This window comes from Loxodonta africana, chromosome 3, assembly GCF_030014295.1.
Source record: "Loxodonta africana isolate mLoxAfr1 chromosome 3, mLoxAfr1.hap2, whole genome shotgun sequence".
NCBI lineage: Eukaryota > Metazoa > Chordata > Mammalia > Proboscidea > Elephantidae > Loxodonta > Loxodonta africana.
This window is the reverse complement of record NC_087344.1, coordinates 25,418,716-25,446,701: the sequence shown is the minus strand read 5'-3', so window position 1 is coordinate 25,446,701 and position 27,986 is coordinate 25,418,716. Positions and strand designations below refer to the sequence as shown.

Sequence of the window (27,986 nt, the reverse complement as noted above, 5' to 3'; positions counted from 1 at the left end):
CTCTAATAAACATATACCTACCATGTAATAATACTCCTGGGAACTTACGTAAGAATGAAAAATATGTTCACATAAAAGTGTATGCATTTATATAAAATAAACATGGGAAACCCAAATGTTCTCCAAATGGTGAATACACAAACTGTGGCATGTGTATACAACTACACACAAAAAGGAACAAACTATCAACACATTCATCAACACGGATGAGTCTCAAATGCATTATACTATGTGAAAAGAGCCAGAATCAAAAACCTACATAGTGCATGGCATATACAGGGGCAGTTGCCAGGCCATTCATGGTCAGGGTTAACGTGTGACTAAAAAGGGTCAGCGTAAGGGATGTTTTCGGAGGGAAGAGTGGTATTGTGTACTTTCATTGTTCGAATGATTACACCACTTAATGCATTTGTCAAGTCATATAACTATACATTCCAAAACCCAAATCCAGTGCCATCGAGTCAATTCCAACTCATAGTGACCCTATAGGACAGAGCAGAACTACCCTATACAGTTTCCAAGCAGCACCTGGCAGATTCGAAATGCCGACCCTTTGGTTAGCAGCCGCAGCACTTAACAACTCCGCCACCAGGGATTCGATACATTCCAAAAGGGAGTTACCATTTTGAAATTTTAGAAATAGTTAAAAATTTTATAAGCAATTAAACAATGACTGTAAAAAAAAAAATTGGAGAAGCAAAATAAGAAACCACTCATAATCTCACCTTCAGGGGAGAATGTTAAATGTTCTAGGATGGACTGTTTCTACATACTAGTTTGTTGGCATTTAAAAAAATGTAAACCATTTATATGTAAATCTTTTACAAACAGACATCATGTACAGTTTGATACTCAGCCTTTCACATATCATGCTATGACTGCCTCTCCTTTGATCCAAACTTTTTTGAAAAAAACTCATTTAGTGGCAGCTCAACACTCTGATGTGTGGCTAGGCATTTACCTAACAACTCCCTTCCTGGCGAACGTGACTCTCAGAGTTTCCATTATCTATCACTACTATTAACTGGGGGCCCTGGTGGCTTGATGGTTAAGAGCTTGGCTGCTAACCAAAAGGCTGGCAGTTCGAATCCACCAGCCACCCCCTGGAAACCGTATGGGGCAGTTCTACTCTGTCCTATAGGGGCACTATGAGTTGGAACAGACTCGACTGTGACATAACATCAACACCATTATGCCCATGGATTTCCATAGGATGATTCCACAGAGAATTGCTGTTTTAAGCAAAGGCTTAATTAAGAAGCTTCTCATACCTTTGACCACCATTTCCCAGACCCTTTACATGAGGAGTCAGTAAAGCAGCTCCCACATCAGCAAGGGACACAGTGGCACTGGATAAACCTTCAGACCCAACGGCCCTTTGACTCATCCCCCCTTTTAAGGAACCCTAGATGCACTCCCATCTTCTTCAGGGTCTATAGTGGGTGTTTGTATCAGGTGGAGCAACAGCCACTATTCCAGCCCAGACCCTACAGTCTTAGCTCCTTGTGCAGCACAGACTCTTGAACAGTCAGAATTATCAAAACCAATACCCTGTCACTGAGCACAAGCTCTGGGCCTGTGCAAAACAGAAGCTTCACTGCAGGTAGGTCAGGTTGGGGCTCTCTGTGGACCTACTATCACCTTAGGTCCAGGAATGAGCTGTCCTTCCATACAAACCTTGATTCTCAAACCCTCATTTGAGAGAGGGACACTTCTGTGGGATGGTGGCAATCTGAGGTCAAACTTTCTAGACTGTTTCCTCATCAGTATTCCAGGGATCACAACAGTATTTGGGAGTGTAAATGAGATGCAACAGAAAACATGTCCACTGTAATACTATATACACAGTACAATCCTGACTGTAAAAACATTTCTTCACGTACAAGGGTGAAATACTGAGAATACCAAAAGTAGTGAGATTCTAAGTGATTTCTGCTTTACCATACATTTTTCTGTTGAAATTTTCTATCATGAGAACATGCTGCTTTATACTCTGAAATAATATTAAGTTTTAACATAGTTGATAAAAAAGGAAATACCTCAACACACTTGTGTTAATAAAACTTTACACTGAAAAAAAATTTATGCAAATGAACCAAAATGAAAATACTACTTATCAAAATACATGTCTCAGAACTGAAAGGGTACTTAAGAGTGATAGTTATCACCTTAATGTTTACATCAGAAAAAACAAAGTGGAAATCTATGCATAAGGGGTTATGGGAATGGCTAATTCTACACTTGTAAATTTGAGTAACTTTCTTCCCCAGTATGAATTCTTTTGTGCACAAAGGGAAATGAAGTGTTTGAAGGCTTTCTTACAATACTTACAGTCACCGGGTCTCTCCACTGTGAGGTCTCATGGGCGTCCTGAGGAGGGACACTGAAGGTTTCCATCACCTTTTACATTCCTAAGATTGAGCCACAATGTAATAACTCACATGTTGCCAGGAATGGAAAAATGTGTAGATGTTCCCAGGTACCTCACATTTACATGATGTTTCTTAAGTGTGACTTCTCGCATAGTCAGTTTGGTTAATTAGGTAAGGCTTTTCCATATGGGGAGCCCTGGTGGTGTAGCAGTTAACAGCTCAGCTACTAACGAAGAGGTCGGCAGTTCGAATCCACCAGCTGCTCCTTGGAAACCCTATGAGGTAGTTCTACTCTGACCTATAGGGTCACTATGAGTTGGAATCAACTCAACGACAACGGGTTTTTCCATATGGGTTAATTCAAATGTCTTTGAAAGTATAGGAAGGAAAAAAAAAATCTCCCACATTCCTTACACACTTACATGATTTCTCTGCCATATACTCTTTCAGGTTTGGGAAAAGATAAGGGATGAAAGCCACCCAACGTTACTTAGACATGTATTTTCTCCAGCCTGTTTTCCAAAGGACAAGAGACATCTGAAGACTTACCCATATTCCTTACACTCATAAAGATTCTCTCCAATGTAAGTCAGTATGTTTACAGGAGGAGGAGGAATAACTAAAGACATTTCCACATTCCTTATACTTATAAGGTATTTCTCTGCTGTGAGTTCTTATATGTTTAGTGAGGGATGAGGACTGACTAAAGGCTTTCCCACATTCCTTACATTCATATGCCCTCTCTCCACTGTGAGTTCTTATATGGTTAGTGAGGGATGAGGAATGGCTAAAGGCTTTTCCACATTCCTTACATTCATAAGGCCTCTCTCCACTGTGAGTTCTTATGTGATCAGTGAGGTGTGCTAACTGACTAAAGGCTTTCCCACATTCCATACATTCATAAGGCTTCTCTCCAGTATGAACTCTTAAATGGAGAGAAAGGTTTGCCAACTTACTAAAAGCCTTCCCACATTCCTTACATTCATAAGGCCTCTCTCCACTGTGAGTTCTTATATGATTAGTTAAGGACGAGGAACATCTAAAAGCTTTCCCACATTCCTTACATTCATAAGGCCTCTCTCCACTATGAGTTCTTATATGTGTAGTAAGGTGAGAAGACTGACTAAAGGCTCTTCCACATTCTGTACATTCATAAGGTTTCTCTCCAGTGTGAACTCTTATATGGAGAGTGAGGTGTGCCAACTGACTAAAGGCTTTGCCACATACCTTGCAATCATAAGGCCTCTCTCCACTGTGAGTTTTTATATGCTTAGTGAGGGATGAGGAACGACTAAAGGCTTTCCCACATTCCTTACATTCATAAGGCCTCTCTCCATTGTGAGTTCTTATATGTGTAGTGAGGTTTGAGGAACAACTAAAGGATTTCCCACAGTCCTTACATTCATAAAGCTTCTCTCCACTGTGAATTTTTCTATGTCTAGTTAGGTTTGAGAAATAACGAAAAGTTTTCTCACATTCCTTACATTCATAAGGTTTTTCTCCCCTGTGAGATCTCATATGGTCAGTGAGGTGTGAGGACTGACTAAAGGCTTTTCCACATTCTTCACATTCATAAGGCTTCTCTCCACTGTGAGTTCTTATATGTCTAGTGAGATCTGAGAAATAACGAAAGGTTTTCCCACATTCCTTACATTCAAAAGGCCTTTCTCCACTTCCAATTTGTATATGTTCAGTGAGGGATGAGGAATAAGTCAACACTTCCCCACATTCCTTACTTTCATAAGGCTTATCTCCACTATAAAACTGTTTAAGTAATGTGAGGGATGAAGGATGCGTATAGGCTTTCCAATATTGTTCATATTCATGCATATGACTGATCACATGTGTCTGAGAAGATAAGAAACTATAGAAATCTCCCCCACATTCATTAAATTCATAGGGTTGCTCTCCAGGAAGAGTTTTTACATGAGTGCTTAGGTAAGAGGAACAACTGTAGGCTTCTCCACATTCCTTACTCTGATAGGTATTGCAACCACTGTGAGATCTGATATGATGCTCAACTGATGAATGATCCATGAAGGTTCTTCCAGACTCATGACATCCGGAAGTATTTACTTCTGGAGTAGTTGTTTCGAACACAGTAAGATTTCCAGTCTGGCTGAAGGTTTTTCCACACTTACTGCCTTCGTTACTTTCACAGAGGTTCACTTCCGTATGCTCTCTGTTAAAAACAAGCACTGTGTTATTGGATATAAATTTGTTACCATATCAGCCTTAACAAACACAGTGAATGTGTATGTTTTTTGCCCTGAGTTGCTTTATATGTTTCAAAGGTTAAATCATCTAGCAGAGATACTATCATTATTGTCACAGTGTTTATCACATATGGGGCTTCTAGATAATTGTGTATAACATGTTTCAAAAACATAACATGTGACTCACATTTATGAAAATATTATATCACAAAAATTCTCTGAACACATTTTAGTTCATATATATACATATCCAGGTTTTCCCTACTATCCAAAAGCAGAGCATTCCTATGAAACTTTTTGAAAGCTGGAATGGCATAAAGCAAAGAAGCAATTATTAATTTATATGAGGAAAAATTTTTGAGCGTTTCCAGACCCAAAAAATAACCTACCAAACCATACTAAATAACACATCAAACCTAAAATAACGTTAACAAATAGTAAAAGTAGGAATGATATGATACATAAATAAATCAACATAAAGCACAGATGCTCACACAGTTCAAAACTATGGCAGCTTAACGCTGAGCGTAGTTGCTGGGGAATAAGCTTTTCCAGAACAGACATCACCAAACTGGGACACAGGCTCTGAGGGCTCCCCTTCCCAGGGTTAGGGCTGCCACACCTCAGGCCACTGTCCTCTCCAGCTCATGCATCTGAGAGAGTCCAGCACCTCAGCCTTCCAGGAGGGACTGACAGCCCCCCCACCCCCACCCCAGCCCAGGTATGGCCAGGCCTAGGCGGGGAGGGGGCAAGGCAAGGTGAGGGCAGAGGCCACGAACAACGTGGGAAGGAGGGGCCAAATCAGCCACTCCTCCCACCCTTACTGGTACCTGAGATTGAGGCCTGCAGAGACAGGCTGACAGGGAGCAGATGGTACACATTGGAAGAAAAGGGACGACTGGGCCCAGGCTCCCTCTCCCAGGAGAAGGGGGCAGCAGACAGACACTGGCTTACCTGCCCAGGCTCTCTGGGAGACTGGAAACTATGGATCATGCCCCCCTGGGAGCCTGGAAAAAAGGGGCAGACAAAAGGAGTGTGGTGGGGAAGGGATGTGCTGAAGGAAAGGAGGCGTCACTGGGCAGGAAGAGCTGCCCTTTTCGCACCCTCAGGGAGTAGAAGGCCCTGAGACCAGAGGTGGGGGTGATGCTACTCTCACTGCTCTGAGTGCACGCTTCCTCTTTAATAGCTTGCTGCAAGACAAACCGCTGAATGTTGTTCTCACTTTTTGCCTTTTTCCCTAAAAGCAAAAATCCTCTTAGGATTTTTTCCAGTTAGCGAAAACAGGCAGATCTTTCATAAATGTGAAGTGGTGTAAAGCAAACTTAAAAAACAGGATACCTGTAACTATATACTTAATATCATAACATCTTAAGACTGTCTCTTAACACGCTGCTCTTTCATGTCAATGAAACTCACCTCACATGTCTCCCCTGGTTTTTGTGCTGATCTTCAATGCCATGCAATTCGCTGATTCCTTCTAACTTGTAGGACAAGCTGTCATTCTTCATGAACTGCACTATTAGATATTCACTGGATAAATTTTCTCCATCACTAAGGTCTCGAGAAACTGACCCAATGATTCAAATTGAGATTCACAATATGAAACAAAAAGGAAAAAAAAAATAATTAGGAGGAAAAAGGCAGCTATGAGCAAAGAAAGACTGACACATTTCACTGTTTCAGGACTTTGGCAATGGTCACAAGCTGTTCACTGGGAAACCCTTCCATTAGAACTTAGAGTTACAGTGACATAGGGTGTAAGCAGGACTACAAAGTAAAAAGATACGGGACACAATGCACATGTAACATTAAAAAAGGAAAAGGGGAAGGTCTTTTTCCATGAATACGGATGTGAAAGGATTAAAGAAAGTCAGAAAACTAAGCTCAGGTATCTGAGAACCTCAGTCTCCTAAACCCAAAAGAGACTTTTTCTAACTGATTTATTCAAATCTAGTTCCCGCCATAAAAGGCTCGTCCTGCAAAGGATTCTTGCCTTCCTGATGCTTCCCGATACAGCCGCCCTGTATGATTTGAATCCATATTCTACTCAGATCTTTCTCTTGGTTCCCAGGGAAAACAAATACATGTAGCTGACATGGTTTCATGGGGAAAGGCAGGTCATGAGGAAAGTTACTGAAGAGCAATGAACATCTACCTGACACCGTGTGTGGTGACAAGTTTCCTTTATATGGCCTTCTGCCTTGGTTCTTTGGAAAAACAGCTTCAGGGACTTTTCCCTTAAGCCCTGAGGAATTACCTTTGCCTTAGTTTTCTACCCTAGAGGGTGTTATATTTCCTGGGTGAGCAGTAAACAACTTGGTTTAATACCTTTTGCCTGGCCCTGGGCTGCAGCCCACCCTGAGATTGGTATGCACCTTGCAGGAACTGGTCAATATATTACACAAATGAAGTGACTACAGGCCATGCAAATGAAGTTTCTACAGTCTACTTTGCAAATGAAGTATCTGCGACCTACCAAGAGGGGACTGGCAGGTTCTGGTAGGAGGGCCATGCCTTGAAATTGACAAGGAGTTGTAGATACAAGCAGCTAACCCCACAGAGGTTTCAGAAGCAGGAAGAGACAGAAAACAAGAAGAACCAGAGAGAGAAGGAGGGAGCAAAGAACCTCCTAAAAGAGCTGTAACACTGAAGACAGTGAGAAGTCAGGAAGGGACACAGCGGCAGAGCCAGAGGCAACAGGCCCAGAAGGATGATTGGGCAGGGGATGAGAAACTTTTGACTAGTGGTTATTTTCATTGCTGCTATACATAACCACTGACAGAAAAGTAAGAAACATTATGCTGCAGCAGTGGATAGGAAAGCCACATCTGAGTGGCTTGTGGTAAGCCCAGCAGGTTAAGCAAGATGACTGATAGAAGGCCAGGGTGTTCTGGCTCAACCAAGCCAAAGATCTAAGGCGAAATGCTTACAAATGAGTAAGCTAGTCAGAGGATGGAAAACAGAAAACAAAACTGGAATGTTTAAAAAGATTATATATTTACCTGATTTGGACTGGTATCTAAACATATCTGTCTGACTGAAGGAATGTTTTCCCTACCTGATACTGTAAAACAGATCTGACTATATGATGGAATGAATATTGGGTATTGTTAAAAAAAAAAAAACAAAAACAGAGCCCGTAACTCTGCCCTTCAGAGAATGCTTGATTAGATACGCTAAAAGGGGAAGTGAGTAAATACTCAACGGGGCTTATGCCAATAGCCTGGGAGGTTAGTGGATCTGCCTTTGAGAGTACCACGATGACTGAAGGCTTAACTGATCAAAGACTTGCTTGGTGAATGAAAAGTAAAAGCATGCTCATGTGGGGCACAGCCCTATGGAATCTGAAGGGTTTGTTGAATAGGACATGCCAGCACCCATAAGAAGAACCCTTTTCCAGGACTGGAAGTTAATGGAAACCAGGAACTAGACAGCTTGGTATGTTCACTTTAAGTAACCACCTGGGTCACAAGATGAGTGGAAGTGGGGGAGATGCAGCAATGAAGAAACGGGCTGAGTTTGGACGTTTTCCTTTGGCACCCACTGACCTAAGCCCAGGGTGGCTAGCGATGAGAGAGTGAAAAAGAAGGAGCTGGCTAGTCTGACATGCAGGGGGTTGTGTGGACTCCCAAGCCAATGTCTGGTACCCAGTGATCTGGCTTGGATGGCTACACGTGAGCTGACCCCAACTGAATGTGGATGAAGATGAGCTGAAAGGAGGAAAAGAGAAACGTCTAACAATGTAGGCTGGTGTAGATTGCTACAAGCTCATGCCTTGCCCTGGACTGAACTTTACTTATGGATGCTGATGCTGAGAGTTCCAACCAGAAAAGAAAGTTCTTCAGACTGAGGAACATGCTTGTCTCTTTAGAGTTCTGGTTTGACAGAGATGGCAATTTAAACATTGGCTGTTGAAAACGGGATATAAAGACATGAAGACACTGGCTTACGTGCTTTCGTAAGTGTACTTACACTCAAAATGAAGGGGACAAGGGAGGATCCCCACTGAATAGTTTCCTCTTTTCCCAACAGGTCTAGGGAAGAGAGGACAGGAGAAGATGTCATACGATATTTTATGATTCAGTTTTGAGTGTTGACTGTTACAGGGTTAATTGTGACTATAAAAAATAGTAATTGTACAAGTTGTAACTGAAAGAGTGGACTGAGGGGGGAGGCAATACTGGACTGGAGTATGTTGGCGAAACCTAATGTTACTTAAAAGTTTTGCTATGCTGATACCCTGCAAGCCTCAGAGCAAGGGAATAATCACCGCTTGGTTAAATTTTATTAGATGCCAGATCGGGTGAAGCCGAGACAACCTTTGGGAGAACCTGACCAGATCAGATGCACAACTGCAGCAGTCCTGAGCAGCTGGTACCAGAGTGACCTCACCCTGGGAGTTTCTGCCCTATGGATGGACAAACTGTTAACGACTGATTTGGATGGGTAAAATGTATGTGAAAGGACCCATAGTGGAAAGGCCTGAGGGTGGCCAGAGTGAGAGGTCCAGGAGGGACCCGGTGGCTGACCTGGTCGCGACAGCCCAGAAGGCTGACAATGGTGACGGACTGCAGAAGCAAGAGAAGTCTGTCCACAGGAGGCTGAGAGGAGGCCTGTGCAGCTGAGAAGAGCTAAGAAAGCTGTCCTGCACTGAAGTAGGTAGACTCTGCCAACATGCTTCCTGATCCTAATCCTAAATTGCAGTCTGTGGATCCTGATCCCGTGTTATACCCTGTTCCTTAATAAACCACTTAACTGTAACATGGTCTGTGAATCTATTGCAACAGATTATTGAGTCCAGAACAGGTACAAAGTGCCATGGGATGGTTGGCTGGTGTCAAAATTCGTAAAAAAGGCTGGTGAGTGGAGGTAAGTCTGATTTCTGCCTCATGGGAATCAGCTTTGGGCTGATCCTGGTCATTAGGCCCCCTGAAGTTTGACGGTTTGGATGCTGCTACTACTACTACTGCTACCGCTACTACTGCTACTACTACCACCACTACCACCACCAGCATCCCCTTTACAGTGAGCCAACATTTTCATCTTCAGGGTCTCTGGAGATGGGTAAGTGTGAGTTTATTTGCAGCAAAGTAATCATATCAAACTTAATCAAACTCTTTATAAGGTTGCAAACCAGAAATCTCTGTGTTGCAAAGTGACTCTTGAAGTCAATGCTCACACTTCTAACACTTTAAAGAGCCTCAAGGCTTTTAACCATAAGAGAAATAAAAAGCTTAATACACAGAGCTTTATGTTCATGGGGAAATCAGGGTACGTACACTCCACAGAGCAAATGACCACTCTTGTGTTGTTTAACCATATGTTCCCTTTCCTCAGACTAAATACTGAAGTGAGATTGAAGAGTACAATATACTTGTTTGCTAAAACAGTGAACAAAAAAATGATGCCATCCTTACCTACTGAGGCCAGGTTTATGAAGGTTTCCAACATCACATCTATGTAGAGTTTCCTCTGAGCAAGATCCAGTAAAGCCCACTCTTCCTGGGTCAAGTCCACAGCCACATCCTCAACGATCACTGAGTCCTAAAACATCCCACATATTCTGGTTCAGCAAGTTAGCATGTACTCCAACGTGTGCAAAAGGATGGGTGAGGCTGACAGTCCTGGGGAACTAAGAACTCACAGGGATTTCACACAGGTCCTGTGCCAAGGTCCATTCTTGGGTTTAGCTAGCCATCGATCAGTCCTTTCCCTTCACTGTCTACAGTCACATCCTCACTGATGGCCTCCCGTTTCATTGATTTAATACTTAGACGAAACTGAACTTATTTCTCCAGTTTCACTGTGACAAATTTCAGTCTTACTCTTCTCTTTTTATGGTCTAGAAACTCAAGAGCACATAGCAGAAATTAGAGAAATGCTCTACAATTCCACATTAAGATCGTCACTTCGTTTTGAAAAAAAAAATTTACTTCCTTCCATAAGATCCACCAGACCACTGTACAAAACGTAAAAGCAGGATAATAAGTGAGAAATACTCGAGGACTGACAGTTTTTCCTTTTGCCCCTCACCAGCCCTGGGAGGTTCAAGGGCCCACACAAACTGGCAAGCCAAGGTCCTGCACAATATATTCTTGAAGAACTCCACGTGGTCAGGAGGTGACAGGACAACCTGCCGAAGACAGAATATTCTTTTGAAGATTTATGAATTTTTACATGTTTGTCACTTCTGTTTCAGTAACTCAGCAGTTGCGCTATCACCTTCTCTATCCGTTTCATGGAGAGAGGTAAAGGTACTGAAAAGTCAAACAGAGCTCGGGTGAAAGACAGGAAACATAAGAATCCAGATCTCCCCAAAATTATCAAACTTTCAAGACCTAATGATACTGAAGACCAATTATTAGTCACTGCTCCTCTCAACACACACAGACACCCACACAAACACACTCCAGTGTTACAATGTCAAAGAGCCCTATCTCTGCAAAAACCAGAATAGCATTCCCTTGCATTTGCTGCCCATGAGGAAGAGGTTAAGATTCCCATTTTCTAAGTAAGTTCGTTGAAGTGTAGGTTTAGCTATTAAACTGCAATGAACTCCAGGAAGCAAATACTTGTTCACCAGCCTCTAGAGGCTCTAGTTGAAAATTTTCTCACATTTGCAGCCCCTGAAAGGCAGAGATATGACTACCTGAACTCTGACCACTGGCATCCCCTGGGCTGTAGGACTGGCCTCTGTGAAACAGCCTCAACCCATTCGCTTCCACATGTAGTGAGGACAGAAAAAGTGGTCACACTGCACTTCTGATACTAAAATTGGACTGAACAGCAGAGCAGCTCTGGAAAAGGCAGGCTACTCTTGTCAGGATAGGGGCTAAAGCGAACTGTCTAGGTCATCTCTAATCATTCCTGGTATGATGGTGTGAAAACAAATCTGGACCCACAGTCAAAATTCAAGGGTCTCCTTCACTGCACTGGCCCATGTCACATATTTCAAAGCCATCAAAAACCCTAACACTCATTAGGCAAATATATAAAAACCACAGTTCATTAGGTTACTAGTCACAGGACAGAGGGGGAAAATCACTATTTAGGAAGCACTGAGTTTCTGTTTATGGTGAATCTGAAAAGGGATATTGATATATAGGCAAACTACTGCCCCCAAAACTGGAGGAACACATAGGCATATACAAATAATCATGCCAGAGCAGAAGCCCAGGAGCAAAAACACTGCTAGGATCAGTACCAGAGTAGGAAAACTTAAATTGTAATTGGCAAATTGTGGAGACTCTGGACAAGATGGAGGGTTAAAAATGCCACGGGGGAGCAGGTTGTCTCATAAGGTAGAGAGTAATTGGGAGTATGTAGCAAGCTGTACATAAGTTTTTATGTGAGAGACTGACTTGATTTGTATACTTTCACTTAAAGCACAATAATAAATAAATAAATAAATAAAAACCGCCAAGGGAAAACATTCTGCATCCCATTTTGGACAGTGGCATCTGGGATCTTAAAACACTAGCAAGTGGTCATCTAATATGCATCAACTGGTCTCAACACACCTGGAGCAAAGGAGAATGAAGAACACCAAGGATATAAGGTAATTAAAAGCCCAAGAGACAAAAAGGGCCATATAAGCCAGAGACCACATTTGCCTGAGACCGGAAGAACTAGATGGCCACTGATGACCACTCTGACAGGGAATACAACAGAGAACCCCTGAGGGAGCAGGACAGCAGTGGGATGCAGACCCCAAATTCTTGTAAAAAGACCAGACTTAATGGTCTGACTGAGACTAGAAGGATCCCGGTGGTCATGGCCCCCAGACCTTCTGCTGGCCCAGGACAGGAACCATTCCTGAAGCCAACTCTTCAGACATGGATTGGACTGGACAATGGGTTGGAGAGGGATGCTGGTGAGCAGTGAGCTTCTTGGATCAGGTGGACACTTGAGACTATGCTGGCATCTCCAGCCTGGAGGGGAGATGAGAGGGTAGAGGGAGTTAAAAGCTAGTGAAATGGACACGAAAAGAGAGAGTGGAGGGAGGGAGCAGGCTGTCTCATTAGGGGGAGAGTAACTGGAAGTATGTAGCAAGGTGTATATAAGTTTTTGTGTGAGAGACTGACTTGAATTGTAAACTTTCACCTAAAGCACAATTAAAAAAAAAAATTATTGAAGACCTCCAGCACAACTGGACTAAACCAAAAGCAAAAAAGATTCCTGAATAAACTGAACGCTTTGAAGGCCAGCGTGGCAGGGATGGAGATTTGGGGACCATGGTTTCAGGGGACGTCCAAGTCAACTGGCATAATAAAATCTATTAAGAAAACATTCTGCATCCCACTTTGGACAGTGGCAAGTGGCCATCTAAGTGCATCAATTGGTCTCAACCCACCTGGATTAAAGGAGAATGAGGAACACCAAAGACAAAAGGTAATTATGAGCCCAAGAGATAGAAAAGGCCACATAAACCAGAGATTACATCAGCCTGAGACCAGAAGAAGCAGATGGTGCCCGCTACAACCGATGACTGTCCTGACAGGGAACACAACAGAGAACCCCCGAGGGAGCAGGAGAGCAGTGGGATGCAAACCTCAAATTCTCGTAAAAAGACCAGACTTAATGGTCTGACTGAGACTATAAGGACCCCGAAGGTCTTCTGTTAGCCCAAGGTTGAAACCATTTCCAAAGCCACCTCTTCAGACACGGATTGGACTGGACTACGGGATAGAAAACGATACTGGTGAAGACTGAGCTTCTGGATCAAGTAGACACAAGTCTATGCGGGCAGCTCCTGTCTGGAGGGGAGATGAAAGGGTGGAGGGGGTCAGGAGCTTGCCGAATGGACAAGAGAATAGAGAGTGGAGGGAGGGAGTGTGCTGTCTCATTAGGGAGAGAGCAGCTAGGGGTATATAGCAAGGTGTATATAAATTTTTGTATGAGACTGACTTGATTTGTAAACGTTCACTTAAACTACAGTAAAAATTAAAAAAAAAAAATTATCGAAGCCCTCAAAAAAAAAAAAAAATGCCATGGGGGCCCAATCTTAGTGGGACCCAGAGTTTTGTGAGTTTTACCTCCAGAAACCCAACCAGGTCCTCAGTGTAAAGATTAGAGAAAAATTCCCTTGTGCTTCCAATAGGTGGAAGGGGAAAAGCTGCCATTTTGAAACTTGCGCAGAACATTCTGTTCTCCTTAACAAGGCCTATTGTCAAGGGGAATTATTTTGTAAGAGTTTCACTGAACTGCAGTAGTGAATACCAAACTCCAGCCCCATCTAGGCTTCCTGTTTCACCAAAGTGGGAAAGGTTATTAGCAGAGAAGCACTTGTGAGGTTACTGCCCAGAAGAACAGGGTCACTAAAGGACTGAGACCTAATCATTGGGCTACAGAATACTCATCCTAGATGCACATCTTACCACACATCCGTAGGGCTCCTATATAATAACAAGGAATTACAAATGAAAGTACACCAATTCTCAAACCTTACTCAAGAAGTCTGTAGGATACCCAAACACAACAGGAGAGACAAAAAGAAGAACATAAGAAAACATTTTAGCCTCTGATATCTACAGGAAACAATAAAAATAGCCTAACTTTTAGCCATATAAAATATGGGGCTTACACTACAGGGCTATTTACCTTCAATCCTTTTACTTACTATATAATCGTCAGTTTTCAGCAAAAACCTACAAGGCATACTGAAAGATAAAAAACACAGTATGAAGAAACAGTGCAACCCAACTAGTCTAAGATATGACAGAGTTTTGCAATTCTCCAAGATATAACAAACCTTGAAGTGTATGTGCCTAACAACAAAGCACCAAATATGTGACACAAAAACTAATAAAAGCACAAGGAGAAATAAACGAATCCATCATTAGAGTTGGAGACTTCAACCCTCCTCTCTATCAGTAACTGACAGATCCAGCAGGCAGGATATATCGAAAAGGATATAGTTGAACTGACAACGTCATCAGTAATGGATCTAATTGACATTTACAGAATACCTCATTCAAAAACACAATACACATTCTTCTCAAGTTCCCAGGGAACATTCAACAAAACACAACTTTAAAAAAATATAAAAGATTAAAGGGCCACATAAATGAGACACTATATCAGCCTGAGACTGAAAGAACTAGATGGTACCCGGTACCATAGATGACTGCCCTGACAGGGAACGTAACAAGAGAATCCCTGATGGAGCAGGAGAACAGTGGGACGGAGATCTCAAAGACCAGACTTAATGGTTTGAGACTGCAGATACCCTTGAGGTCATGGTCCCCAGGCCCTTCGTTAGCCCAAGACTGGAACCATTCCTGAAGCTAACTCTTCAGACAGGATTGAACTGGACTAAAAGATGGAAAATGATACTGGTGAGGAGTGTGCTTGTTGGCTCAAGAAGACACATGAGACTATATGGGCAACTCCTGTCTGAAGGGGAGATGAGAGGGCAGAAGGGGTTAGAGGCTGGCGGAATAGATATGAAAAGAGAGACTGGAGGGAAAGAGTGGGCTGTCTCATTAGGGGGAGAGCAACTAGGAGTGTATAGCAAGGTGTACATAAATATTTGTACGAGAGACTGACTTGATTTGTAAACTTTCACTTAAAGCACAGTAAAAAAAATTTTTTTAAGTTAAAAAAAAAAAAGAACTACCTTGGAATATATCCTAGAGAAATAAGAGCCTTTACACGAACAGATATATGCACACCCATGTTTATTGCAGCACTGTTTACAATGGCAAAAAGATGGAAACAACCAAGGTGTCCATCAACAAATGAATGGGTAAATAAATTATGGTATATTCACATGATGGAATACTACGCATCGATAAAGAACAGTGAGGAATCTGTGAAACCTTTCATAACATGGAGGAACCTGGAAGGCATTATGCTGAGTGAAATTAGTCAGCTGCAAAAGGACAAATATTGTATAAGACCACTATTACAAGAACTTGAGAAATAGTTTAAACTGAGAAGAACACATTCTTTTGTGGTTACAAGAGGGGGGAGGGAGGGAGGGTGGGAGAGGCGCGTTCACTAATTAGATAGTAGATAGGAACTACTTTAGGTGTAGGGAAAGTCAGCACACAATACAGGGAAGGTCAGCACAACTGGACTGAACCAAAAGCAAAGAAGTTTCCTGAATAAACTAAATGCTTTGAAGGCCAGCATACCAGGGGCAGGGGTCTGGGGACCATGGTTTCAGGGGACATCTAAGTCAACTGGCATTATAAAATCTATTAAGAAAGCATTCTGCATCTACACTTTGGAGAGCGGCATTTGGGGTCTTAAATGCTAGCAAGCAGCCATCTAAGATGCATCAATTGGTCTCAACCCACCTGAATCAAAGCAGAATGAAGAACACCAAGGACACAAAGCAATTACGAGCCCAAGAGACAGAAAGGGCCACGTGAACCAGGGGCTACATCATCCTGAGACCAGAAGAACTAGATGGTTCCCCGCTATAACCGATGACTGCCCTAACAGGGAACACAACAGAGAACCTCTGAGGGAGCAGGACAGCAGTAGGATGCAGACTCCAAATTCTCATAAGACCAGACTTAATGGTCTGACTGAGACTAGAAGGATCCCGGTGGTCATGGTCCCCAGACCTCTTCTGGCCCAGGACAGGAACCATTCCCGAAGCCAACTCTTCAGACATGGATTGGACTAGACAATGGGTTGGAGAGGGGTGCTGGTGAGGAAGGAGTGAGCTTCTTGGATCAGGTGGACACTTGCTACTACATTGGCATCTCCTGCCTGGAGGGGAGATGAGAGGGTGGAGTGGGTTAGAAGCTGGCGCAATGGACACGAAAAGAGAGAGTGGAGGGAGAGAGCAGGCTGTCTCATTAGGGGGAGAGTAATTGGGAGTGTGTAACAAGGTGTATATGGGTTTTTGTGTGAGAGATTGACTTGATTTGTAAACTTTCACTTAAAGCACAATAAAAATTAATAATAAAAAAAAAACTAAACAAATAAGAAAACAAAAAATCCAGTTATAAAATGAGCAAAAGATCTGCCACCTCGCCAAAGAAGATACACAGGTGACAAGTAAACATATGAAAAGATTATCAACATCATGTGTCATCAGGGAATTGGAAATTAAAACAGTAATAAGATACCAATACACCTGTATTAGGAAAAAAAACAAAAAACAAACAAACCCATTGCTGTTAAGTCGATTCCAACTCACAGTGACTCTACAGGACAGAGTAGAACTGCCCCAGAGGGTTTCCAATACACCTGGTATATTCGAACTGCTGACCTTTTGGTTAGCAACCATAACCCTTAACCACTACTCCATCAGGTATGAGAAGGGCTAAAATTCAAACCACTGAGAACTGCAGCAGAGGATGTACAGCACCAAGATTTCTTAGGCATTCCTAGTGGAAATACAAAATGGCACAATCAGTTTGAAAAGCGGTTCGGCAGTTTCTTAGAAAACTGAACATACTATTACTATATGATTCAGCAATTACAATCCCTGGTATTTAACCAAGTGAGTTGAACACCTATGTCCACAGAAAAACTGGGATACAAATGTTTACAGCATCTTTATTCATAATTGCCAAACTTAGAAGCAACAAAAATGCCCTCCAAGAGGTGAATGAACGAGTAAACTGTGGTGCATCCATACACAGGAATAAATAAAAAATGAAATGGGCTACCAACTCACAAGAAGACACAACAGAACCTTAAATGAATGTTGCTAAATAAAACAAGCCAATCTAAAAAAAGGCTACACACACTATGAGTCCAACTATATAACACTGTGGACAAAACTATTTACAGACAGTGAAAAGATGAATGGTTGCAGGGTTTTTGGGGAGAGGGAAAGGATGAATGTAAGTGGAGCACAGGCACATTTAGGGCAGCATCTTAGTTATCTAGTGCTGCTATAACAGAAATGCAAGTGGGTAGCTTTAACAAATTTATTTTCTCACAGTTTAGGAGGCTAGAAGTCTGAATTCAGAGCACCAATTCTAGGGGAGGGCTCTCTCTTAGTCAGCTCTGCGGGAAGGTACTTGTTCCTTGGCGATCTTCATGTGGTGTGGCATCTATCTTTCCCCAACTCTGCTTCCTTACTTAATCCGCTTCTTAGATCTCAAAAAGAGATTGACTTAAAACACACCGGTACACTAACACTGCCTTATTAACAAAACAAAAAAAATCCATTCCCAAACAGGATTATAAACACAGGATAGGGGTTGGGGTTTACAATACATTCTTCTTGGGTACACGATTCAAGGAAAAGAATTCTGTATGATATTATAATGGTGGATACATGACATTATGTACTTGTCAAAACCCATCAAGAGTGTAACAAAAAGTGTACTCTAATGTGAACTATGGGCTTTAAATCCGTTGCTGTCGAGTTGATTCCGACTCATAGTGACCCCACGACACAGAGTAGAACTACCCCACAGAGTTTCCAAGGAGTGGTTGGTAGATTCAAACTACTCAACTTTCGGTTAGCAGCCAAGCTCTTAATCACTGTGCCACCAGAGTAGATACTGATACATCAATACTGGTTGATCAGTTCTAACAAATATTAACATACTAATGCAAGTTGTTATAATAGGAAAAACTGAAGGGGTGCAGGAGGAGGTAAGGATGTAAGGGAACTCTGTACTTCCCATTCGATTCTTCTGTAACCCCAAAACTGCTCCAGAAAAACAAAATCTAATTACTTTAAAAACAAAAACGAGTAGGAAATCAGATAAGCTAAAATACATAAGACACTCTTCTATGTAACTGGGATATACCAATAAAGAACAAAGATCTCTACTGTATTAAGAGTTGGTGAGTCTGCAATCAACAGCCCAACATTAAGTGATGTATCTCATGTAAAGGTGATGAGTGTGATCGAGAAAATAAAGAGTACAGCAGGATTCAGAGTGCTGATGGTGCTGACAATGCACGTAGCAAAGTAGGTGTCAATAAAAAGCAAAATGTGAGCAAAGACTTGAGGGATGCTAAGGAATTATCGAAGGGTATCTGAGAAGGGATTATTTCAGGAAGAGAAAACAGCCAGAGAACAGGCCAAAAGGTGAGAGTGTGTCTTGCACGTTTTAGGGAGAGTCAAAGGCCAGCATGATGGGAGCATAGTGAGATGTGGGACAGGAATAGTAGAGGAATCTGGAGTGGTGATTGGGGTCAGTTGGTGTATCAGGTTCTGAGGAATTTCTTGGCCACTGAAAAGACTTTGGCTTTTGATCTGAATGAAATGCTGAGCAATTTTATGCTTTTGAACATAAAAGGAAACTGATACAACAGCTCTTAAAGAACCTGTATGCAAGAGGCAAATGTAAAAGCTAAGAGATATGTGAGAAGATGACTGCCATAATCAGATAAGAAATGATGATGGTTGAGACGGGGTGACGACATTAAAAGTGGGGTATCTAACAGATGGTCCTAGACTTTTAAGATAGAGACAACAGAACTTCCGGATGGACTGATGGTTCAGGGTGTGAGAGAAAGAGGGGGCAAGGATAAGTACAACATTTTGCTCATGAAAACTGAACGATAGTGTGCCATCAACTTAGATGTGGAAACCTGCAAGGGGAGCACATTTTATGCAGAGGATGCAAAGGTTATTTGGAACATGTTGAGGCCAAAATGAAGATAAGATATCCAAGAGAGAAATACATATAAAAAAGAAAATGTTTAAACATTATGATGGGAAAAGAAGTATCTCTTCAACAGATGGTGCCAAAACAACTGGATTTTCCCACACGAAAGATAGAAGTTGGATCCTTACCTCACACTATTTACAAATATTAACTCAAAATGGATGAACGACCCAAATGACAGATCTAAAACCACAAAAATATGATTTATAATAGCCCCAAAATGGAAGCCTCCCAAGTACCTTCAAGAAATACAATTGTTATATTATAGTATACTCTTGTAAGAGAACACTACTGAGTAATTAAAGTGAACAAACAGCCCATGAAGAGTCTTCTATAATGCAAACTTAACCTAAGGGAGTTGACACAAAAATTACATATTATTCTATTTGTTTACAACATAAAAACCATCAAAAAGAAAATATGTTGATTTAAGGATACATACATGGGAGGGGCCCTGGTGGCGCAGTGGTTAAGCATTTGGCTGCTAACCAAAAGTTGGCAGTTCGAATCCATCAGCTGCTCCCTGGAAACCCGATGGGGCAGTTCTGCTCTATCCTATAGAGACGCTATGAGTCGGAATCAACTCGACAGCAATGGGTATACATGGGTGACAAAAACACAAAAACAAAGATAGTACCATCATAAATGTCAAGACATTGGTTACATCAAGAGGGAAGACTGGGGATTGTGACTAAAAATCAACTTACTTGGGGGGGTGCTGTGTCAGAAGCATGGTTATCTCCATTACATGGACATCCATTTTACATTTCACTCAACTGTACAACTATGATAAACGTTTCTGTATGTATGTCAAAAACACTTATCAAATACAGAAATGGAAAAAAAACATGTACAATCTGAAAGTGGATAAAAATACTGAAAAGGTCAACAATTTTCTAGTAAAAGCAGGTAAAAAATAGGACTAGCCATTATTCTACTCCTACTCAACATTATCCTAGAGATTATAGCTGGTATATATACCAAGAAAGAAGAAAAAGGTAAGGATATTAAAAATGGTAAAGAGGACAAAGAAACACCTACACCATTCCAGTTTTACAAGTTAAATAATTACATATCTAAAAGCCCGAAAGACTGTACTGAGGATTACAGAACTGAGGGATTTTATTAAGTTTTCAGATTATAAAATAAATACCAAAGTAAGGTTTAAATAGTTCCCTTATACATACTAGCACCATGCAGTTGAGAAACTAATTTTTAAAAGATAACATATTTTACAAAAAATAAATTATCAAAAAGAAATGTAATTAATTAAACAAAAGATCCTAATGAAAAAATAATGAAACATTATTAAATGACTTCCACATGGACTGAAGTAAATGGAAAGGTAGAGCACGCTCTTCAAAACTGTTCTCCACAAATAGATCATTATTTCCAATGCACTTCCATAAAACTCCAAGCAACTTTGTATTTTTCAGAACACCACAAAAAAAAATACCTTGAAAACGTATATGGAAGTGCAAATACCCGTAACAGGCCAGACGTTCTAAGGAATAAGGCATGGAGATTTGTCTAAACATATCAAAGTTATTTTTGTTAATTTAATAAATAAAGCTATCATGTATTACACAGTATAGTATTCATACAGGAATACACAATAGTGAGGAACAAAAAAAGGAAAAGGCCCACCAATCTAATAAAAAGTTGATTCATGACACAGCAAGCACCGCAGGACTGGGACAGAAAGCACTCACACTTTAATAAGTGGGGTAGTTATCAACTAACTGTCTAAATGGAATAATTACTCTACTTCTATACACTCCAGGTACTGGGAAAATCTGCTGCAAAAGACCTCTTGAAAGTGTTGAAAAGTAAAGATGTCACTTTAAGGATCTTAAAGAACCTGGCTTGAGTCACGTGTTTTCAATCACCTCATATGCATGTGATAGCGGGACAATGAGTATGGAAGACCAAAGAAGAATTGACCCCTCTGACTTGTGGTGTTGAAGAAGAATATTGACTATATCATGGACTACCAAAAGAACCAACAAATTTGTCTTGGAAGAAGTAAAACCAGAATGCTCCTTGGGAGCAAGGATGGTGAGACTGCATCTCACATACTTTGGGCACGTTGTCAGGAAGGATCAATCCCTAGAGAAGGACATCATGCTTGGTAAAGTGCAGGGTCACTGAAAAAAAGGAAGCCCCTCAATGACATGCATTGGCAAAGTGGCTGCAACGATGGGCTCAAGCATAACAACGATCATGAGGTTGACACAGGACCAGGCAGTGTTTCATTCTGTTGTACACAGGGTCACTATGAGTCAGAACAGACTCGACTGCACCTAACGACATCATCAACTAATGGTCCAAATGAATAATTAACCTATTTCTATACAGTCCATATGCAAACATCAATTTCAGGTAGATTAAATATGAAAATGTAAAATCATAAAACTTTCAGAAGCTATAAGCAAGTGATCTTTTGCAATGAGAATAAATTCTTAAGAGTAAGACATAAGGGAAGAGATTGACAAATTCCACTATATTAAAATTTACAATTAGTCATGAAATGACCAGAAAAATTAGTAAAAATGTAAGTCACAAACTAGGAGGAAAATCTCCAAAGTTTATAAAGAAGCCCTAAAAAGACAAAGAAACATAAATTAACAGTAGGAAAATATGCAATCTTGTCAGTAGTAGAGTAGTATTAGGAAATTGCATAAGAGATCAAAGTAAGATACCATTTCATACTCTTTACAACGGCTAAAATTAATTCATTAGGTAATTCCCAATGTTGGCAAGCAAACAGGAACAAATAAAATACAAATATGCATACTTTGTGGGAGGAAAACTTTATAAAACGCATCAGCATTCCCTAGTAAATGTGAACTTGGCTATGATCTGGAACTCAGTGATTTCCCCACATTGGAGAGTTACTGTGCAAGAGCACTTGGAGCCTGGAAACAGAATGAAGAGAAGAGCAGCAATATTCATAATAGCAAAAATCACACCTGAACCACCCAAATCCTGTAAGCTCTACATAATGGGATAGGTAAATGGCTGCCCATTCATAGAACAGTAACATACATACGTAGACACATGGGTAGACTGAAGCTACAGACACCAACATGTATGAAAACAAGTCACTGAAGAACCCAGACAGTAATAATTGAATTCACAGAAAAATCAAAGGCAAAACTAAACAGTATGTACTATACAGATTAAGACTTAGGTGGTAAAGCTATGATAACATCAATTAACATAATAAACTTCTAAAATACAGATGATAATAATTTCCAGGCAAAAAGGAGAAAATGTCAGGGCTGGACACACTGGGAGGCCACAAAAACTGATTAACGTCTACTTATTATCAAGGATTTAGATTACCGTTATTTAAACTATACAGAAAAAGAAACTATGCACTCCTTGTTTATGATATAGTTGACAATAAAAAGTTTAAAGCCTTATTTATAACTTGAAAAAAATGTAATTTTCGTATATTAAATTTGCAAAGTCTTTGTGAAACCTTCTCATTTTGATTTAACTTGCCTTAGTTCACAAAGGCTTTTATACCTAAACGTTTGATACCTGGATCTTATAAATTTACACTTACAGTCACTACAGCAAGCTTTGTAAAAGCAAAATATTGGATACAATCCAACTGTCCATTCATGGTGATATGGTTAACAACAACAACAAAACTAAGATCAAGCATATGCAGTATTATGGAGTCTCACAAGAATTTCGATTTAAGCTCTCTATTTATTGTTATGAAGACCTCCAGCACAATTTGTGAATTAAAAAGTGTAAATTCCATGTTACCTTTTGTGTAATTAAGTAGGGAAGATAAAAATTTCTATTTATATTTACTTGCGTCTACATACAGGAACACTGGCAAGATGCTTCATAAAGTCATAAAGCTGGTTATCTAAAGGTAGCTGGTGGAAGAGGAATGGGGTGGATGAGGACAAGACTAGGAACAAGCCTTCATCAAGAATACTTTTTCAGTTCATATTGAGTTTTCAACTTTGAAGGTATTATCTTTTGGGAAAACATTAAGTAACTAAATTATACATTAAAACATGCATAAATCAAACGTGATCTTTAATGTTTTTACTAGGAATTCCCATTTGTAATTAGGAAACCATTTTAAGTTTAATCGTTTAGGGTCTGTTACTAAATGGTCTAATGTATCTGTACAAATCATAAAAATGTAAACTACAGCTCTCTTTCTAAACACAGTGACCAGGGATATCAGAGTATGTACTTCCATTTTATCTCAGGTAGGAGAATGTTTCTAAGATGGCTAAAGTACGTAACACATTAGGAGTGCTGGCATGATTTGTTAAACATAAGAAGAGTCTTTAAGCTCCTTCTCAAAATTTATAAGTAAGCTTTGGAATAACTTTTGTATCAGTTATAATAGGCATTCCTCTATATTTGAAACTTTTTATATCCATTAAATTGAAAAATCCTCAGTAGAAACACACCAACTGAACTAGAAATTTTCTTCTAGTAGAAACTGTAAATACCCAAGAACTTAAATTAATACACCCATCTCATATGAGATTCTCTAGCCTAAGAAAACACTTTCAGATTCTAACTGAAGACTGTAGAAAGCAGTCAAAAGGACAAGGACCTAAATTGGGGAATAACGCTTCTCACACACTTAAAATTCTTAAGGCAAAAGCATCCCCACTGGAAAAAAGGATGCAGCTGGACAACCCACACAGGAATCAAAAGGACTCATTCTCCCCAGCCTCATCCCTTTTGTGGCATCAGAAAGCACCAACATCACCAAAGACCCCATAAATAGAGTGAGGGCCTTCCCCTGCTAACTCTCTCCCCTCTTTTTTTACCCCATCCCGCGATGTGAAAGGTAGAGTTATAGGTTTAGAATTGTACAGAAGAAGCTCTAATGCCCAGGGGAAGCCAGGGGAAGGGACCAGGGCTCAGCTTCCTCAGCCAGAGCTGCTCTGTCTTCAGGTTCTGGTCAGGAAATTCTGCCATTCACCAAAGAGCACCAAGGCCCAGGGTGGGGATGGTAACAACCCATGGTGCCAGTTCTGAAAGTCATATATGGGAGGTGGCCCCAGGCATCCAAAGCTTGAAAAACCACATATGTGTAAAGGGCCCAGTGACAGTAGAACAGAGGTTCAGGATGCCTCCGAGGGCTCAGTCCCTTGGCCACCATTTAACCTCACTGAGGAACAACAGGGACCAGAGCACACAGCTGGATCCCTTAATTCTTATCTTGCTTCAGCCACTTATGGTAAGAATTATCCAGTTCTCTGCGGTACTCACCATTTCCTTGGTCCAGCTTCCGGAAGTTTAAGGGAACGTCCTCTCTAAGCTTAAGGAGCCACTTAAGCAAGGTGGATGAGAGTGGAAGCAGAGCCACTGGACAGTCTGGAGGCAGATATGAATAATGTTTGGTCCACACAGTTAATAAGAGCAGTTGAAATCCTTCCTTGCAATCGCAAGGATGTACAAGATGGTCATCCTAGGTCCCCAGCTGTCTAGACCGGACTAGTTCTCCCTGAGCCACACCTGTGACCTGAAAGAGAAAAAGGATGAGGAGGAGACAGTGTTGAGTAAGCAGGGAGTGAGAGGGTTCTTGAGCTTCAGCTCTTTACCTGGGCCAGGCTTACTCCCAAGCTCAGATAAATGCTCCACCCTGAAGCTATCTGCATTTAAGGCAGAAAAGGTTCCAGCCTTCAAGAGTACACACTTGCTTTGGACTTTTTAAAGTAAATGGAGCTGCATCAACTGGTTACTAAAAATGAAGAAAAAAAAAAAACAGTACTACTTCCATAAGAAAACTTCTGATGAATTACAGCTACAATTTGTAAAACCAGAGATTATACTAATCCCATTGGAGTCAGCAATAATTTCTCAAACAGGACACTTTTTTTGAAATGACACATGCAGCTTTAACTTGACTCTTTAGTGTCTACATATTTTCCCTATCTTTTGCTGTATATAAAAGGATATCACTTTGTTGCTCTTACATTCGATAGACTTGATATACACATACTACATTCATTCTACAGTATATTTCATTTGAAAAGCAACATTCTCTAGTCACATTATAGATACCATACACGTGACTTACAAATCAATTTAAGCTTACTTATTCATGTTCAAAATTATTTACTATAATCATGATTTCTGTTACTTATTCATTTATTTGGAGCCCTGGTGGCGCAGTGGTTAAGAGCTCACCTGCTAACCAAAAGGTCGGCAGTTCAAATCCACCAGTTGCTGCCTGGAAACCCTATGGGGTAATTCTACTCTGTCCTGTAGGGTCACTATGAGTCCAAATCGACTCCATGGCAACAGGTTTAATGCGTTACCTTGTAAAATAGGAACGTTGGTGGCACACTGGTTAAACACTCCGGTGCTAACTGAAAGGTTGCCTGTTTGAACCCATTCAGTGGCTCCACAGGAGAAAAGACCTGGTGAACTGCTTCCGTGAAGATTACAACCTAGGAAACTTTACGGGACAGTTCTACTCTGTCACACAAGATCACTATGAGTTGGAATCAACTTGATGGCAATGGCTTTGGCTTTTGTTTTGGGGTGGTACATTTAAGAGCTTGACTACTAGCTGAAAGCTTGGCAGGTCGAACCCACCCAGAGTTGCCTCAGTAGACAGGCCCGGCGATCTGCTTCCAAAAGATAACAGTCTTTAAAACCCTATGGAGCAGCTCTCTGCACACGTGAAATCGCCACCAGTAGGAATGGACTTGAAGGCAACTAACAACTATGTAAAATAATTATTACAAAGAATGTAGTACTTTTTGAAACACTAAATGTAGCTGACACTCTAGGACCTATTTTAAGAATTTTCATTAGTTTCATTACAAACGCCTCCAATTTTGCCCTCATACCCGATATTTCCTGTGCACACATTGGGAATATGCATGGCTTTTGCTCCGAGAAGCCTTCGACCTATAAATAAGTGTGGATCTTTGGGAGCAGAAATTGGGGGCGAATCACCAGCATACAAAGCCATACAGATCCTGTCACAGATCCTTAAGATCTTGAAGAAACACTGGGTGTGTGATCTCTATAGATCCCTCATTACACGTATTATAATCTTGTTCAGCCACATCACATCTTACATCAAACTAGGATTGGCCATTATTATTTCACACACGATCATGCCAAAAATTTCTGCCTTACAAAGAAATTCCTCGAAGTGTGCCTCTTACCAAATATTTTTATCCTGAAATTGGGATAACCCAAATACACTGCCGCGGGGTCAATTCCGACTCATAGCAACCCCATAGGAGACAGAAGAGCTGCCCCACAGGATTTTCAAAGCCCTAAATCTTTACAGAAACAGACTGCCACATTTTTCTCCTGCGGGGCGGTGGATGGGTTAGAACCACCGACCTTTTGGTTTGCAGCCGAGCGCTTTAACCAGTGCCCCTGAAATCGGTATAAAAAAATAAATGTGGATAAATATGGTCCTAACGGCATGATCTAGTTCCAACTCATAGTTCTTAATTAATTCATCCATCTTAAAGGCCTATAATCGTTAAAGGAGAGAGGGATATATTCTTTACTTGTTTGTATGACAGGAATACTTTAAGATTAAGTCCTGTCTGGATGAAGCACAGAAAACAAGGGGGAGCACGGTGAGCGGCGGACTGGAATGCGTGAGAGGAGGGCATTTAGACTCAGGCCAACTACCCTGAGATTCCATGATGCCCGTGACTCAGTATCTCACAAACCCCCAGTGAAGCTTACGCTGCTAGTCTGAGAACTACACTTTTGCTGAGCAAGGATTTACACGATTTTACCTGTTAATGCACCCAGAGTTCCAGATTCAGCCCACCTACTCCACCTTCCCGAAACCCGCCCTGCACAGAGCCGCGGCCCAGGCGCGCGTGGGCGGGGTGGGCCGGGCTCTTGGAGCAGGAGGCAGAGGCGGAGGCGGCGGCAAAGCAGCAGCAAAGCGGCGGCGGCGGCGGCAAGCAGCGAGGGGAGGCCCCGGCACAGCCGGGCTAGAGGAAGTCGCGCGGCACTGGAGCACCTTTGGAGGGCGGAGAGGCCAGGACTACTCAGGAGAGCGGGAGCATTGCCCTTATACCCGACGGGACCTTCCTGCCCCTCGGACTGCACCTGGTACCGGACCATATAAGATAGCTAGAGACACAACACCTACCTCAAACCAAACACGAGAGCGACCAAACATGGCTGCCGGCCGTGGACGTGCACTTCCGCTTCCGGTTTCTGGACTCTCCTTTCAAAGGGGAGGGGTTATGTGCCTGGACTTGGAGGGCTCCACCTAGTGATCATGAGGTTCAGTGGCTTCCCTTGGTATTTAGATCTCTTCAGGGCTGTCTTCATTATTTCTCTAGAGAAAAGCCTAAGTTAAACACGGATTTCAGTAGTCAAAGATTTCTAATACCCTCGGAGCAGAGAAAGATGGTATTTGCATATTTGGCCATTTGAAAACAATTTACCATGTGCTTTAGAGAAATAATTTGTTGGCTCCGCAAATATTTGCTCAGCTTTAGAACCCTTGGATTCTGAACTATTGGACTATGTTTAGTGATTTGTTTTCTCTTGCATATCTTGCATCTTTCCCCAGGAGTGGAGCACCAACTCGCAAACTCAGCCTGATCTCTTCAAAAGCAGAGAATCATGGAGAGAGTTTTCTAAGGCAAGAGGCAGGCTGATACCATTCCTTGTGAGGAACAGCAGATAAAAGGTAAAGTGCTTTTTAAAATGAAAAATGTGAACAACTTTTACTATGTTATCAGACATATCACAGAAGAGTTGATGCCGTTGAATTGTGGTCTTGGGGAAGAACATTGAATATACCC

At 41.4% G+C, this 27,986-nt stretch overlaps 1 protein-coding gene across 5 annotated transcripts; it reads right to left on the bottom strand.

The window, feature by feature from the left end:
• Nucleotides 1-345: 345 nt before the first annotated feature.
• On the bottom strand, nt 346-27,404 carry LOC104845471 (zinc finger protein OZF-like). 5 transcript variants are annotated; one of them, XM_064280721.1, is made up of 6 exons: nt 27,323-27,404; nt 24,451-24,703; nt 10,233-10,430; nt 10,006-10,132; nt 6,005-6,155; nt 346-4,554 (listed from the first exon to the last, which is right to left on the bottom strand). In XM_064280721.1, the coding sequence occupies exons 4-6, from the start codon at nt 10,037-10,039 to the stop codon at nt 2,937-2,939; spliced, it is 1,803 nt and encodes a 600-aa protein (XP_064136791.1). In that variant the 5' UTR covers nt 10,040-10,132; nt 10,233-10,430; nt 24,451-24,703; nt 27,323-27,404; the 3' UTR covers nt 346-2,936. The 5 variants fall into 5 exon arrangements, with proteins under 5 accessions (XP_064136791.1, XP_064136789.1, XP_064136790.1 ...); XM_064280719.1 differs by lacking the exon at nt 10,233-10,430; XM_064280720.1 differs by lacking the exons at nt 10,233-10,430; nt 27,323-27,404 and adding an exon at nt 26,958-27,283.
• Nucleotides 27,405-27,986: the final 582 nt, after the last annotated feature.

Bases quoted from the DNA above. Each gene is read 5' to 3' on its own strand.
- LOC104845471 (XM_064280719.1), bottom strand. The intron at 6,156-10,005 runs GTAAGGATGGCA...TCATTGGGTCAG, and splicing joins CATAAACCTGGCCTCAGTAG to TTTCTCGAGACCTTAGTGAT. The intron at 4,555-6,004 runs GTGAGTTTCATT...TGTTTTTAACAG, and splicing joins AACCAGGGGAGACATGTGAG to AGAGCATACGGAAGTGAACC.